General features: G+C 41.2%; 1 protein-coding gene across 6 annotated transcripts in view; it reads right to left on the bottom strand.

Annotated features, from left to right (window-relative positions):
* Positions 1 to 15,432, bottom strand: part of znf385a (zinc finger protein 385A) — a 254,473-nt gene that overhangs the window by 49,304 nt on the left and 189,737 nt on the right. For 5 of the 6 annotated variants that reach the window (XM_034172389.1, XM_034172390.1, XM_034172388.1 and 2 more), the window contains one exon: positions 9,615 to 9,725. In XM_034172389.1, coding sequence (XP_034028280.1) covers positions 9,615 to 9,725 — 111 coding nt within the window. Of the gene's footprint in view, positions 1 to 9,614; positions 9,726 to 14,714; positions 14,718 to 15,432 lie in introns of all 6 variants that reach the window. The other variant, XM_034172391.1, reaches the window with a different exon arrangement.

The following is a 15,432-nucleotide window of genomic DNA, read 5'->3' as shown; positions in this document are numbered from 1 at the left end:
AAGGTGATATATGATACATAGTATGAGTGTTTAATAGCTGCTTTCCCAATACAAATTTTGACCTTAGCCTGAGGCTGAGACTTTTAACTGATCTTTTATCAAAATCAAAACACTTTTAGCCGACCCTCAGTGAATTCACCAAATTTAGTTTGTCACCCCCCCCCACCCACCCCCGACACACACAGACAGACACAGAGCCAAACACAATATCCCCACATTTGCTCCCACTGTGTGCAGATGTAATGATAAGACAGTTTGCAGCTTACCTTTTATACTGCACTTTTATATATCACTTTTATACCGCTGTGTTTTCCAATTTAGATGGAAAAACAACATCAGGAACGTCCCCCACGTTGATGATAATAACATCATAGCAAGCCCCAACTTCATAAGGTAAGCATTCCCAGCATGCTAACGCTACCATTGTTTATTACACAAAATATCAAACTCTAATTAATTTGACTGAAATTCCTGCAGCATCGATACCAGCTGTGCAGTTGTGTGGTAACCAATAAAAAAATCCCCTCTAGAAAGTCTGTCTGCTTGCTCTAAGATGAGCTTGTACAACAGTGAAAATAAATGAGAAGGGTTAAGACCATAATAAGAAATAGCTTGGAATAGTAAACAAGAAGCATAAACAGTAGTTGGGTGGTGAATAATACGAGCACACAACAGCGGATGTGAGGAGTTGGGGAGGATGTGGAGGGTTACACATCAGCCTAGTTTTGCTGCAGCAGCTGTGACGCTGGTCAATGCAGCACGTTCGAAGCCTGTGATGTCACTAATGCAGCACCCCGCCAAGGTTATTCTCTATAGACAACCTCACCTCCCACCACAACATGATGCAGGGACAGAGGAGCACACACTCCTCCTCCAGCCTCCTTCTCCTCAACTTACACTCCCCCTCCACCCCCCAAAAAACACTGTGTTTATCACAACTAGATACTAATCCATTCCCTTGAGGAATCCAATGTATAATAAATACTGGCATGCAATTTTAGGCATTTCCCCACTAAATAACAAGGAACGAGAGAAGGATGTGGGGTGAGTGGATGGTGCAGAGAAAGAAAAATCAAACAGAATGAATGAATAAATGAATGATGTAAAATGACGATGAAATGAGGTGAAGATGGAGTGGGAATGGGGAGGTGGTTGGGGGGAAAAGTGAATCTTTTGAAGACTAATACATTGATCATAACATTACAAAGCGATCCCTGTTGCTTTCTTTAACCTAAGTTAGCCAATCGCCCCACAGAGGGGCAGATCAAGATGGACAAACGTCAGCCTCAAGAGCAAAATAATCAGTTTTCTGAGCTAGAAAAATAAGCTTGGGAATGCAGCGTGGAACTATTCCAAGCGATGCCTGATGTAATATTTTTATTCATGAAATATTCATCCAAATTTTCATCATGCAAAAGAGAAGTGTGTAGGTGGGGACATGTTCCATTGTGATATGCAGGAAGGTTTTTCCCTAGCGGCGCTTAGTAGGACAGCACAAACTGTACACAGTCTGCTGTAAATTTGCCACAGTGCATGCTTCTTTTCATGTTTACACTTCCAGGGAAATTTGTAATCATAGCACAGACGTGCGTGCACGAGTGTGTGTGTGTGTGTTTCATCGCTCATGTAATGCAGAGCTGCTGTAGAGGTGACTTTCTGAGCTTCAGTGAGAAGAATATGTTCCCATGAAACCTAAGACAGTCATTTCTTGAGCCACTTGCCCAGTGATTCATAGTGTTAATAACACAGCGAGGAGGTGGCATCTGTTCAAAGATGAGTGGAGAGGACCAGTCATCACTCCATGAATAATTTTACACAGTGACATCTAACACAAATGGTTCTCTGATGGATAAAGCTGAACGTTTGGTTCAAAGTAAGTTGTGCGCATAAAGCTGAGGTTATGCAACACATCCTGACAGGACGCGACATGTCACGTCATGATTCGTTTGTGTTGGGTGCTTTCAGTGCATGTGAACAGTGGTCACGATAACGTGAATTATGCGAGATGGGAAGCCACTCTTTTTAAAGTGTGAGAAAGACACTTTAAAATCAACACAGCAGATGTCTGTAGGTGCTTCTGACATTCACTGTCAGCTTAAACTGCAACAACAACAAAAAGAAACAAGTGGTAGCCGATTCATGGGTTCCAAGATGTTTGGACTATGGACATTACAAATGACTGCTGACCGAAGTGAAAAAACATGATCCAAGCTACAAGAATTTCATAAAGAAAATGTACCTGTACATTTTCTGTTCCAGTGAGCTGAGCTGATACAATGTGATGACTCAAGAGTTTTAAACATGCCCAAAACACCACAAGAGAACCTAAAAGCCCTGATAGAGAATAACAGTTATATTCTATCTGCACTAGGGGTGTCGGAAAAAATCAATTCACGTCCAAATCGCGATTCTTATTTATTACGATTCTGAATCGATCCAAAATGTCCAAGAATCGATTTTTAAAAAGCATCTTTTAAAACATTTTCTTGCTTACTTGCTATGTGTACTGTTTGTCAGGCAACAGCTTCTGTACTACAGCGTCCCTTCGAGGGGGGTGGTCCGGCGTGCTTCAAACACTCGTGAGCTGCAAGGTTCAGTGGCTGTAGCTTAGCATGGCGGACGAAGAGCTAATTCAGCCAGCTGAACATTTGCTGAAGGCAAATGTTTGAGCGCATTTTGGATTTTATTATTTGCTGCGTAAGAAGGAGCTTGACATGACTTATGCAGTCTGCAAAATCTGCAAAATGAAAGTGAAGTACTTCGGAAACACTTCAAATCCGCAAGCCCACATGCTACATCATCACCCGGAGCTAAAAGAGGGGAGCAGCGGTATCTGCCGACTACTGACCAGTGCTTCGCTAAACTGCCAGCCAACTCCGAATAAGCAAAGCAGATAAGTAAATTTACATCTAGAATCACTTGATTAACCTTGTAAAGCTGGATTTTCTTAAACATAAACATTTTTTAAGTAATATAACTATTTCTCAGAGCTCTTTGAATCGAAAATCGATTCTGAATCGAATCGTCACCCCAAGAATCGGAATCGAATTGAATCATGAGTTGTTGAATGATTTACATCCCTAATCCGCACCTCCAGAATCATCAAGCAACACAGTCCCCATCAGATTTCTTATTGAATCAACTTCATTTTGTGTCAGACTGTCTGATGTCAGAGAGGCACATACAGCCCAATATTGCAATTTTAACCCTGATGCACAAGGCATTGACAATCTTGCTTTATTTTTATGTTAAAAATCATTAGAAGATCTGTTTCTACTCTCCCTGGAGCAAAAGGCTGAGGAATGCCCTCTCTTTGGTTCTCATGATGCAGGTTCAGTCTCTGTGGAGGAGGTGTTTGGTGTCATTAACTAGTATTGCACCAGTGCACATTCTGAGGGTGTACTCACACAAGGCCCACCTATCATGGACTGTGCTCCAGCATTGTGATCACAATCCACTACTGAATCCAGCTGGACCACATCGCAGACCACCTCTGAAAGTTGGGCCAGACACACGCCGGTGTGCTGTCACTGACCACAGCCCAGAGCATTCACACTCATCAAAAGAACTTGACTTTGGGGATCAAATGTGCTCAGGCAAAGTGCCAAGTGCACGTACTGTACACCCTGTGATTGTGCACTGGCCTGCCTTTCTGTGGGATTTGGGCCCTGTCTGGGGGTCAGGGCTGGGGATATCTTACATCCTGGTCTGGGTTCACTGAGGCTGCTCTGGACATCATGGTGGCGCAAGGTGCTGACCCTCAGGCCACCTGTCCACTCACTGCATGTTCTTTCCTGCGGTGGATGAGGTACTCCCACTAGCCTGATGCCTGCTGTGGCTGGGGGTCTGAATGTACCCAAGGAGACCTACTCGTAGTGTGTGGGCAATCTGGCACTGATGTAACATCTCATATTAACACATTTTATTACACCTGTCATTTCATTTTGACACAATTAGACAAACAAATATAACAGTAACCCCCACACAGAGTGCACATAGACAATTCTGCAACTTACTGTGCATTTGCTCAGTATACTTTCTAACTCAGGGCAAACCCTGAATACAGTACACACTGTTTGATGTTTTCACTACTGTTTCTGTCATGGGCATCATTTTTGTTAGTATTGTTTTCATTATCATCAATGCATATTGTATTCTTTGTTACTCATTAAAACTGAAAGGAAAAACAAAAGCAGCAACAGTCTGTTGCAATATTAAAAAATTGCACACATTCTTGAGTTGAGTTGACTGTCAGTCACATAGACAGATGAGAGGGGAAAAATAATAAAAAGAAGAAATTATGGAAAATGGTTCATCTGTCCTGCTGGATTTTCAAAAAAAAAATTGTATTGTAAAATGTATGTAGTCCAGAAATTACATAATTCTTGAAAATAATTCTTGTACCACACTTGATTTTGCCACGTTTTCATTTTTACTATTGTAAAAATAAATAACATTGTTCATAACCAGGCTGTTATCCAGACTGTTAATCTATTCCAGGAAAGGCCCAAGACTTTGGCCATAAGCAAGCAAGTATAGAAAATGAATGAATAACACATTATTAATAATAATGAAAAGAAATATACATTTATTGCATTTCCTGGCTGTGCCCCTTTTTGTGTATCAGACCTAAAAGCTAAAAACTCCTACTCCATATCATATGCTGTAGATAGACCATATTCCAAAACATCATTATCTTGAAGTTTGCATGATATCCAATCTTAAATGAAAGCCTACACTGTAACCATACTGAAGAAGCCACTACCTGAAAAAACCAAGTGTGCATTTTATCATATAAACTTACATACATACACGGGTCACAGGGGAACAGCTCCAGCATGGGCCCTCAAACTTCCCTTTTCTGGGCCACATTAACCACCTCTGACAAGAGGATATAGAGATGTTCGCAGGCCAGTGTGGAGATATAATCTCTCCTTCTAGTCCTGGGCCTACCCCAGGGTCTCCTCCCAGCTGGACGTGCCTGGAACACCTCCCTAGGGAGGCGCCCAGATGCCTGAACCACCTCAGCCGGCTCCTTTCAGCGTGAAGGAGCATATAGACATCTTTTTCTAAATGCTTCCTATAGTATATATTCATATGATGATATACAGCACAAAACTCTGTCAAGATTACAGACTTGGAGTGCATTTTTACCACATGAAAACCATGATCGCAGACCTGAAGAATATATATATATATATATATATATATATATATATATATATATATATATATATATATACATACACACAGTAGTGTTCAGAATAATAGTAGTGCTATGTGACTAAAAAGATTAATCCAGGTTTTGAGTATATTTCTTATTGTTACATGAGAAACAAGGTACCAGTAGATTCAGTAGATTCTCACAAATCCAACAAGACCAAGCATTCATGATATGCACACTCTTAAGGCTATGAAATTGGGCTATTAGTAAAAAAAAAAGTAGAAAAGGGGGTGTTCACAATAATAGTAGCATCTGCTGTTGATGCTACAAACTCAAAACTATTACTATTATAACTGCTTTTTTTTTTTTTTAGCAATCCTGTGAATTACTAAACTAGTATTTATTTGTATAACCACAGTTTTTCATGATTTCTTCACATCTGCAAGGCATTCATTTTGTTGGTTTGGAACCAAGATTTTGCTCATGTACTAGTGTGCTTGGGGTCATTGTCTTGTTGAAACACCCATTTCAAGGGCATGTCCTCTTCAACATAAGGCAACATGACTTCTTCAAGTATTCTGACATATCCAAACTGATCCATGATACCTGGTAGGCGATATATAGGACCAACACCATAGTAGGAGAAACATGCCCAGATCATGATGCTTGCACCACCATGCTTCAATGTCTTCACTGTGAACTGTGGCTTGAATTCAGAGTTTGGGGGTCGTCTCACAAACTGTCTGCGGCCCTTGGACCCAAAAAGAACAATTTTACTCTCATCAGTCCACAAAATATTCCTCCATTTCTCTTTAGGCCAGTTGATGTGTTCTTTGGCAAATTGTAACTTCTTCTGCACATGTCTTTTATTTAACAGAGGGACTTTGCGGGGGATTCTTGCAAATAAATTAGCTTCACACAGGCGTCTTCTAACTGTCACAGCACTTACAGGTAACTCCAGACTGTCTTTGATCATCCTGGAGCTGATCAATGGGTGAGCCTTTGCCATTCTGGTTATTCTTCTATCCATTTTGATGGTTGTTTTCCATTTTCTTCCACACGTCTGTTTTTTTTGTCCATTTTAAAGCATTGGAGATCATTGTAGATGAACAGCCTATAATTTTTTGCACCTGTGTATAAGTTTAAGGATGACTGGGAACCACGGGGGTTAACGTACACTGAAACATAATGCTCATCTTCACAAGTTAATGCAGATGAATGAATGAGGAATTGAAACAGCTATGTAAGAGGGAGGACACTGGGACAAACTGAGAATTTATTGAAGAAAACTTGCTCCTGACTAGATTAGGTTCACAGAATAATTTACCATAGTAACTGACTCTGATCTTAATTTACCTCCCTTTCTGAAACAGAAAACTCAGCGTTTCACTCATTTTAGTGCTAAAAACTCAGAGTTGTCACTAAATCCCATTTCTGAAACAGGCCCATTGTGGCTTTGTGACATGTTATACAAATAATGAATGTTTATGAGTTCATGGTACGGATAGTTCGCCTTGTTGAATGGTGTGTTCCAGCTTTCACCAAATTAAATATTCGTTCCACTGAGTGAATGAAAAAACATTCATTATTTGTTTTATATAATGGCTAAAATAGATCCTTGTCATTTGATATTTTATTAATTTATAAACAACAGAAAAGGGACTTACATTTTGGTGTTCCACTGCTGCTAAAGTCCAAACTGTGACATGTAGCCTGATGATGCTGTGCACTGACTTCGTACTTCCAAAAAACAAAACAAAAAAACTTTGTGTAGTTCCTCAGTCCAGCGACAAATCACGTCAGCTTTTCATCCGAACAGCTCTTCATGCCTCCAGACAGCTTACAGCGGAGTGGATTTTTTGTATGTGTGTGTGTGTTAGAAGAACTAGCACGGTCAATTAGCTCTATGAAATCATTGTCCATAAGTGTGCACATGGTGCGCACGTGTGCTCACACAAGCAGGACAGCTCTTGTGTGTGTGTCTACTTCCAAAAAAAAAAAAAGACTGTGTACTTCCTCAGTGCAGTGAAAAAAAATCATGTCAGAAATCAATGGTAGGAATATTCAACCTGGTCTCACAGCATGTTGTGATTCAGCAGCACGAAATATACATTATCTATTGGTTTGTGATATTGTGACGAAAAGCGCCTCATTTTCGTCATGGCAGCATGAATTCATTCTAATTCATTCTGTGATGGCAGCACAAAATTAAAAGTGAAGCGGGGTGGTGGTGGTTATGGTTAGGGTTGGGGGAAGGAGTAGGGCTAGATTATTAAGGTTAGGGTTGGGGGTAGGAATAGGGTTAGTAATAATGAGTTAAAAAAAAAGTCACGAAAATTTGACTCATTTCATGACGGGAGCATGACAAAAAAACAAACAAAAACGTGAGACTGTGCTGGAATATTTCATGAGCTGAAAGCTTCGCCTCGTTGAATGGTAAGCTCCAGTTTTTACTGAATTAAATATTCATTCCATTCAAAGAATGTAAAAAAAAATATTATTTGTTTTATATAACGGCTAAAATAGATCCTTGTCATTTGACATTATGTTAATTTATAAACAACAGTAAAGGGACTTACTGTTGTGGGCTGGGGTGTTTGGCTGGCTTGGTTTTTGTTTTCTGTTTCTCCCACCAGGTGGTATGCATTCAGGACTGAGTGGCTGAGCATTAGGACCTCACCCTGAACACCTGAGGCTTGTTTTCACGTGCAGGTCATCAGGACTCACAGCTGTGGTGTATTCTGTCTTGATCAGAGATTGCTGCATTTAAACCTTGAATGCACAGTGTGTGATTGCCAGAGACTCGACCTTGTGAGCAGATGTGTGAGATCGACGTCAGGAGAACAATCTCACCATCACGGACGCAGAGACCGCTCCAGGTTTGACGCCACAGTCTGTGAAGGAGGATTGGGTGAGGTCTCACGCTCTTCAGCACACTTCCTGAGGTAATTTGGTTTTGGTGACTTTTATGAAGTAATGACAGTGGATTTGGTGTCCCTCACACCATGTTGTATCGAGCTGTCACGTTATGCTAATTGTCTAATCAGCTTCTGCTGCAGTGGAGATTTGAACTGAGTTGTTCCGTGCCTGCAGGGTGAGAAGCTGATGTATAGATTTAAGCCAGGAAGTGTTTGCTGATTGCGTGCACCTTTGAGTTGTGTCTCTCGGTGTGGAGTTGGACTCACCTCCATGGTTCCTTTCTTCACAGACTTGGTTTGTTGCGGCCACCTGGGGGGTGTCGGCGGGGTCCCTGGGTCCGAACTGCTGTGGCTCCGGACCGTTTGCGCTGTTGAGAGCGCGCCGTGTTTCCACCTCACCAGACCGCGGACTTTTTAGTTGTTTAGCACTTCACCCACTGTTATGTTTATTAAATTCTGTTACCTTTTGAACCGTGCTCTGCTTATTTTATGCTGGGTCCTTTCAAATGCTGGGTCGGTGCTCCGACCGCGTCCGAAACATAACACTTACATTTTGTTGTGCATCACTGGTGCTTTGACATCAGTCCAACATGAACTTTAAATAGGAGTCCAAAATTGTTCTCAGTCAACTTGGAAAAAGTTATTTAGTCCGTGACACTTCCAATAAATAAATAAATAAATAAAAGACTTTGTGTCCTTCCACATTTCAGCAAAAAACCCCATCAGAAATTAGTCCAGCTTTTCATCCTAACAGCTCTTCATGCCTCCAGACAGCTTATGGTGTAGTGGATTTGTTTTTGTTTGTGTGCGTGTGTGTGCTCGAAGAATTAGCACCATATATTAGCTTGTTCAAACTGTTGTCCGTCAGCAAAACAAACTTTGCTATGTTTAGCTAAACACCGCCCCCATAGTGTGTGAGTGGGCAGAGTTCGCAGCGTGCAGTGGTACAAAATGTATGGAACCATATTTGCAAGTTAAATGCAATGCAGCACAAATGGGACGAATAATCCATGTCACATGACATACAAAGCACCGATCAAATGATAATGATCCACTCAGCCATTATATAAATACATATATGAAACAAACCTTCTACATGTTAACAGCCATAACTGAGCTTTGCCACTGCTGATGGGTGACAGAAAATCACTTAAGAAATCCACGCAAAGACCTTATTTCTTGCTCTTGCTTCCTGCAGTGGCTGCTCAGTCCTAGTGCTCAGTGTTTATTGTTTCCACTAACTCTACACTTTACTATCTTGAAACAAATTAAATTCCAATGGGATCGGAACTGTCGAAGCACAGCCAAAACAAATGCATCCCATTCTCTGTGTCAATACAAGCTCTCGAGAGAGCAACCAGGATAGAGGTTCTTCCAAACACATAACAAAGGGGTTTTTGTATTTGGAGAAAGGTGTACAGCGTGTGCATTCATCAGGAAACTGCAGAATGCTTAACATCATTTGGGAAACTGAGGCATCATGAAGGTGGAAGGGGAGCAGTACATTATGTGACGTATTCTCACTGCTGTACCTCAGAGTTGAAGCGGATCTGGCAGACGTTACAGGAGATAACTGGCCGCTTGGTCTTGACCAGTGGAACTCCAAAGGTATGGTTGATAACAGCTTTCTGCACCGGGTCCATCTGACAGATACACAAGAAAAGAGGAAACAGTAGAAGAAATAAATTCCTATTCTCTAGTGATGACCAACGGCCTGGTCAATGAGACAGTCAGACATAATGACTTATGGGGCTAAACGCGTTACGCCCTCAGTGTCTGTTGACAGACTCCAGAGTAGATGCCCATCAAACTAAACATCAAATCATAAATGACCACAAGTATATGTGGTTGAAGTGCACAGAGGTACACAGTAAATTTTGCAGAGCAAAATAGACTCTGTAGTAAGAACATGTTGTCCCATTCCAAATAGTGTTAAATCAGTTTTATCGTAGCATTAATGTATACGAATTCTTCAACTTGATTAACACGATGACAGAGTTAATTTAATACCATTTGGAGTGGGACCATATGTACTCATTACAGAATGTTTTATTCTGCAAAACGTAGTGTGTATATCGTGCTTAACCTGTGACAGCGACTTTTCTTCTTTTTCGTCATATTTACATCTATCTAGGGTTGATGTTTCTGCTCAGGTTTCTCCATAAAGCTCAGTCCTGGAACCTCTCTCCTCCCCACTCAAACCCTTTTTGTTAAATCCTTCACTTGCTCTAAATATCCACTTAGTTTTCAACTTTACCTTCTCCCTTTTTTTCCAGTCATTCCATTCTCATCACTGTATTACAGATATAGTTATGTTTACTTCTCATTACATATCCAAACCACCTCAACCTACTGCCTTGAACTTTTTTAGATATTTGTTCAACTTTTGTTGTACTGACCATGTTTCAGCCACATACAAACTGCTGGTCTTATTACTGTCTTTCAATCCTGACCATCCACCCTTGACCCTTGGCTAAAATCTCCACTCACACAACACCTGATGTCTTCTTCCAGCTGATTCACACTGCACTCTGTGGGTTATTTCTCTATCCAATTCTCTATCTTCAGCTACCACTGAGGCTGCGTATTTAAACTTATTCACTCTTTCCAGTATTTCTTCCTGCATGATAACTTCTGACTCCTGATCATTAAACCTGAAATATTCCATCTCATTCCGGTTAGTCTTCAGTTCCCTGTCTTTTGAAGCCCTCCATTAATGTAGCTTCTGCTCTACCTCCTCCTTTTCCGTACAGCACACTAGAAAGTGAATAGAAAAGTAACCCAATTAAAGAGGTGAAGAAATAAAAATGGACTGCTGGTGCAGACTCACTAACCAAACCTTGTCTCATATTTCAATGCAACTTCTAACTCAGATCTCTGAACCATCCTTTCAAACAGTATATTCTATTTGTCCATTGTGCACCTCTAAATTTCCTGATGTGGCATCTTTGCTGTTTTGTTATCAAACAGCATTGAGAGCCTAATGGTATAATGGAGACACCTGTTGCATCCGACCCAAGCTGAGGCTTCTGATCATAATGAGCAGGTTGTTATAATAGCTTCATGTCTTTGTGCTAATTGTTTCAGCTGAGATGTCCATCATCAATGTGGCATTAAGCACCTCGTATAAATTTAGCTTGCATGCTTAAGCAATGCATGATGGGCTAAACCCCCTGTTAAAATACTGACCCAGACATAAAAGACCCTGTCTGGACTGACCTGAAAGGGTGCAATCCCAAATATATATCTATGTTTGAAAGACAACTTAGCGGGAGATCAATGTTAATTGACCTTAGCATTAGTCTGGACTCAATGGCTGGTGTCAATTTCCACCACAGACAAGTGTCTGGCACTATGCGGCTAAAGCAGGCCCAAATTATACGATGATGTGGCACTGTATGAGTGTTATAAAGGATCACAGACCAAACATAAAACATGGCCTGAAGTACAAAATGGATAAATGTACTGTGTTTTGAATTTATACAACAATGACGGAACATTCCAGAAAATACTCCCAAGCTGCAGTACGCCTGCTGTTTTAAGGAACATGACAGATTCTAAACAACTCAATCTGGATGATCATCACATTTAATTTGGCTATTTGCTGAGCGCACCCTTAAGCAATGTTACACGCCGAGCTATAATATGCAAATGGATCGAGACTTTGGCCTGAGGACTAACAGAGAGAGAGAGAGAGAGAGAGAGAGAGAGAGAGAGACAGCTAAAATTAACATTCTGTTAGCTCAAGCACAAAGAATTCAGAATTCTGGACAGAGCTTGGTCCTTGGCAACCTCAGAGTAAACAAAATGAGAAAGAGAAAGGGGAGGAGAGCCTAGCTATTTGTGTGGGTGACAGAACAAAACAGAAACACACCATCTGAAGTCAGTGAGCAAAAGAGGTGGATGGACTGGGAAAGACATAAAAAAGAAAATGAGAAGAAATGGGAAAGACACCAGAGAGAGAGAGAGAGAGAGAGAGAGAGAGAGAGAGAGAGAGAGAGAGAGAGCAAGGACAGATGTCCTTGTGTCACATTCCTATCTGATCTGGCCATCTTTCTTATTCTCTAAGTTCCATGACTTCCTGTGTTTTGCTCCAAAACAGCTCAAAACAGAGGTGTTGTTTCTGCAAACCCATACGGATGAAGTGTGGTGGATGACGAGCAATGGCATTCATGGCCGATAACAATCAAACCATCTAAAACAAACAGCTCAGCAGTGACTGTTAGCCAGCTGAAGCAGCAAAAAGGCTCCTTCAGCACAAAGGAGCAAAAAACCCCCAAACAAATAAATAAATAAATAAAACTAGACGCTCATAAGAATATCTAAGTGTGTGTGTTTCAGCAAACTTTGCTGCCAAATCTCAGGGTGACACTGCCATTAAGCTGGCCATACACCACACCATGATACGCTGTGACAGTACTTTATCATAAATGCATCAACATAATACAGGAGTGTATTGCAGCTGAAGAGCAAACTAACTGTACATGTTACAGTGTGCACCGGTATTTGCTCCATGCAGCAATGAAAAAATATATAAAGGAAGGCCATGGCTTACTGTATAGAGTGCATAAAATGCAATCTGTTTGCATGACTGCATCAATAATTCCAAAATTTGATTATTCCCTGCACTGTGCAAAGCTGAACACACTAAACTGAGAGTGACACTGAGTGACAGACCTTGTGATTGGGTGTTTAAGTAGATCTAGCAAACATGGAAATACATTTATTGACCACAGAATAGATTTTGTTTGCTCAGAGAAATAAATGCATACAGCCATAGGAATGAATGGGCTTGTCAAAAAGATTTAATTATTCATCTCATGTACAAGAACTAATCAAACCCTGGGAATGAGCTATACGTATGTTGTGCACATGCAATAGCACTTTGAGTGCTGTATTCACCGCCCCACTCACCCACCCATTCCAAGGGTCCATGGGTGTGGACACCTTGGAAGTCTAGTAGAGGCACAAAGCTTTCTTTCTCTCTTTTTTTTGGCTCACCCACTTAGGCTAGTATCTCACTGGGCTGCGAAAGCCTGCTAACAGCATCCGCAAGGAAATCTGTGCCGTTTCTGAACAAGCCAAATAAATAAATAAATCGTCACAACGAATTCCCTTGCCAAATCGTCAGCCGGGCACCTCGTACCCCTCGTCTCTACAACTCAGAACATGTGCAACATGAGACAACTTGTGAGGAGGGGTTGACACACACTTTTCTTTTTATATGATCAGAGAGGAACAGTGTTTCTAGAAGTGACTGAACTCTCCAACAGCCTCCAGCCACCCGGCTTCTGCAGCCGGCCGACACCCACCCAATGTGCACGTGCATGCTGGGCTGGACACACGAGCTGCATGAACCAGATTTATTAGGTCTATTTATTTATTTTTCTGGGGAAAGAAGTGGATTGAAGTTTAATGCTCCTGGTCAGCACACACCTGCTGTGCGTGCGTGGGCTGGACATGTCCTGTCAGGCCATAGACAACTTGCACAAAGAGGCTGTGTTTTTATTTATTTTATTTATTTATTATTCTGAGGTAATTATTATTTATTATTCTTCGCACGTGGGCAGCGTGCTGGACAACACCTGTGCATTGAAAGAGCACTCTGCCAGCACCCCCACTATATTTTTTATTTTACTGGAGCACTTGCAGAGGATCACAGAGCTCATGCACGCATGGAGCAGCACTTCGAACAGCACTTCGAGCAATGCTTCGAGCGCATCACGGTGCTCGGCCAGTGGAGGATTGTGTGGGCATTTGCGGGTGGAGAAGACAGTCACTAACTGGGCCAATAATATTGATGTACGAGTATAGCACCTCCTGGACACCTTCTGCAAGTCAGTTAGTGGCATTCCACACACTTCTTGTGTTTTTAATTACAGCATTATTGATTATTATATTTACTTTATTATTATTATTATTGTTATAATTTCAGCCACGCCAGTGGCACTGAACATCCATGAGAGTAATTTCCGCCGCCACTCCGGACAGCATTCAGAGGACAGTTGGGTGCTATGCATGCACGTGTTGGGAGGATCAATTCAGTGAGATTCCACATGAGAAAGTCATTGTCTTTACCACCTGTTTTCGCGTGATGTGTCTCTGCCATCTCTCCACTAGTTGTCCATCAGTGAGATACAAGCCTTAAATTTTCAACAAAAGAAACATCCATTTCCACCTCACATAAATTCTTTATGCGAGTATAGTGGACTTTAGCTATGGGTGAGTCTGTTTCTTTGTTTTGGCTGCTCCCATTTTGCTTTGGTGTGTGTGTGTGTGTGTGTGTGTGTGTGTGTGTGTGTGTGTGTGTGTGTGTGTGTGTGTGTGTGTGTGCATGCATGCACCTGTGTATCTTCGTGTGCCTCGCTGCATGTAATAATAACATGTAGCATCATGCAACACACGATATGATGTTAAAGGGGAAATATGGTGCAACACATGTTTTGAATCTGTTCAAACTGTCACAAAAAACACTTTTTCGCACACTGCAATACAATGTGCATTTCTCTACAATACTGGCATAATGCAGATTCATATCACATCATTGTGATGTGCACAGTCAGCTTTACAAGCAAACATGCCAGTAGTTGAAGGCTTGTGGGTATGTGGATGTTCATGCTCTGACCCATCACCTTCTAAACAAAGTTTAATAAGAGTTGAAGAGGGCTGGTGAAGAAACACATGGATCACATTAAATGCTCTGTGGGTCCACTGGGATGTGGTCAGTTAGTTCAGCTGTTGAAAACATTGACCAGCTGCCAACAAGCCTTTCTGGAAGGTTTGTCATCCAAAATATGAAATAAGAACAGAGGATTGTGATGTAACTGAAGCGGGATTTTCCAAACCTGACTCAGTGGCTTAAACCAGTTGAGAGAAAATGTGCATTTGTGTGTGTGTGTTCACATGAATAGCTGAAATTCAGATCATTGAATATAAAATTAGACACATAAAAAAATAAAGTTAGTTCTAAGTGAAATAAGTGTCCTTTGTTTGTGTTCCTCTCTGTTTGAATGTGGTGAGAGCTCTTGCAGATGAAAGAAAACCACACAGACCACTGACTGTGGTATTTCAGAGAGGTCATGTCAACAACTCCACAGGGATTTAAGTCCAAAACCTGAAACCGACATCCAAAGAAAAACAGCCCAAAGAACAGCACACTACAACACAGTTCCAACACCAGGCTTAAGTGATCTTTATTTTACTTTCTATTCCCTCAACTGTCACTTTTGTCCATTCTCCTCCGACTGTCTGTATTTCTGCACGTTTAAACAAAAACCTGCAACAAAATGTTTGGAAGCATTTCATTCCAGTCACTGCTGTGCTATGATAAAACCTCCTTAAAACATGCCT

Source organism: Thalassophryne amazonica, chromosome 6, assembly GCF_902500255.1.
Source record: "Thalassophryne amazonica chromosome 6, fThaAma1.1, whole genome shotgun sequence".
Classification (NCBI taxonomy): domain Eukaryota; kingdom Metazoa; phylum Chordata; class Actinopteri; order Batrachoidiformes; family Batrachoididae; genus Thalassophryne; species Thalassophryne amazonica.
Note: the sequence above shows the minus strand (reverse complement) of the source record. Positions and strands in the feature narration are given on the sequence as shown.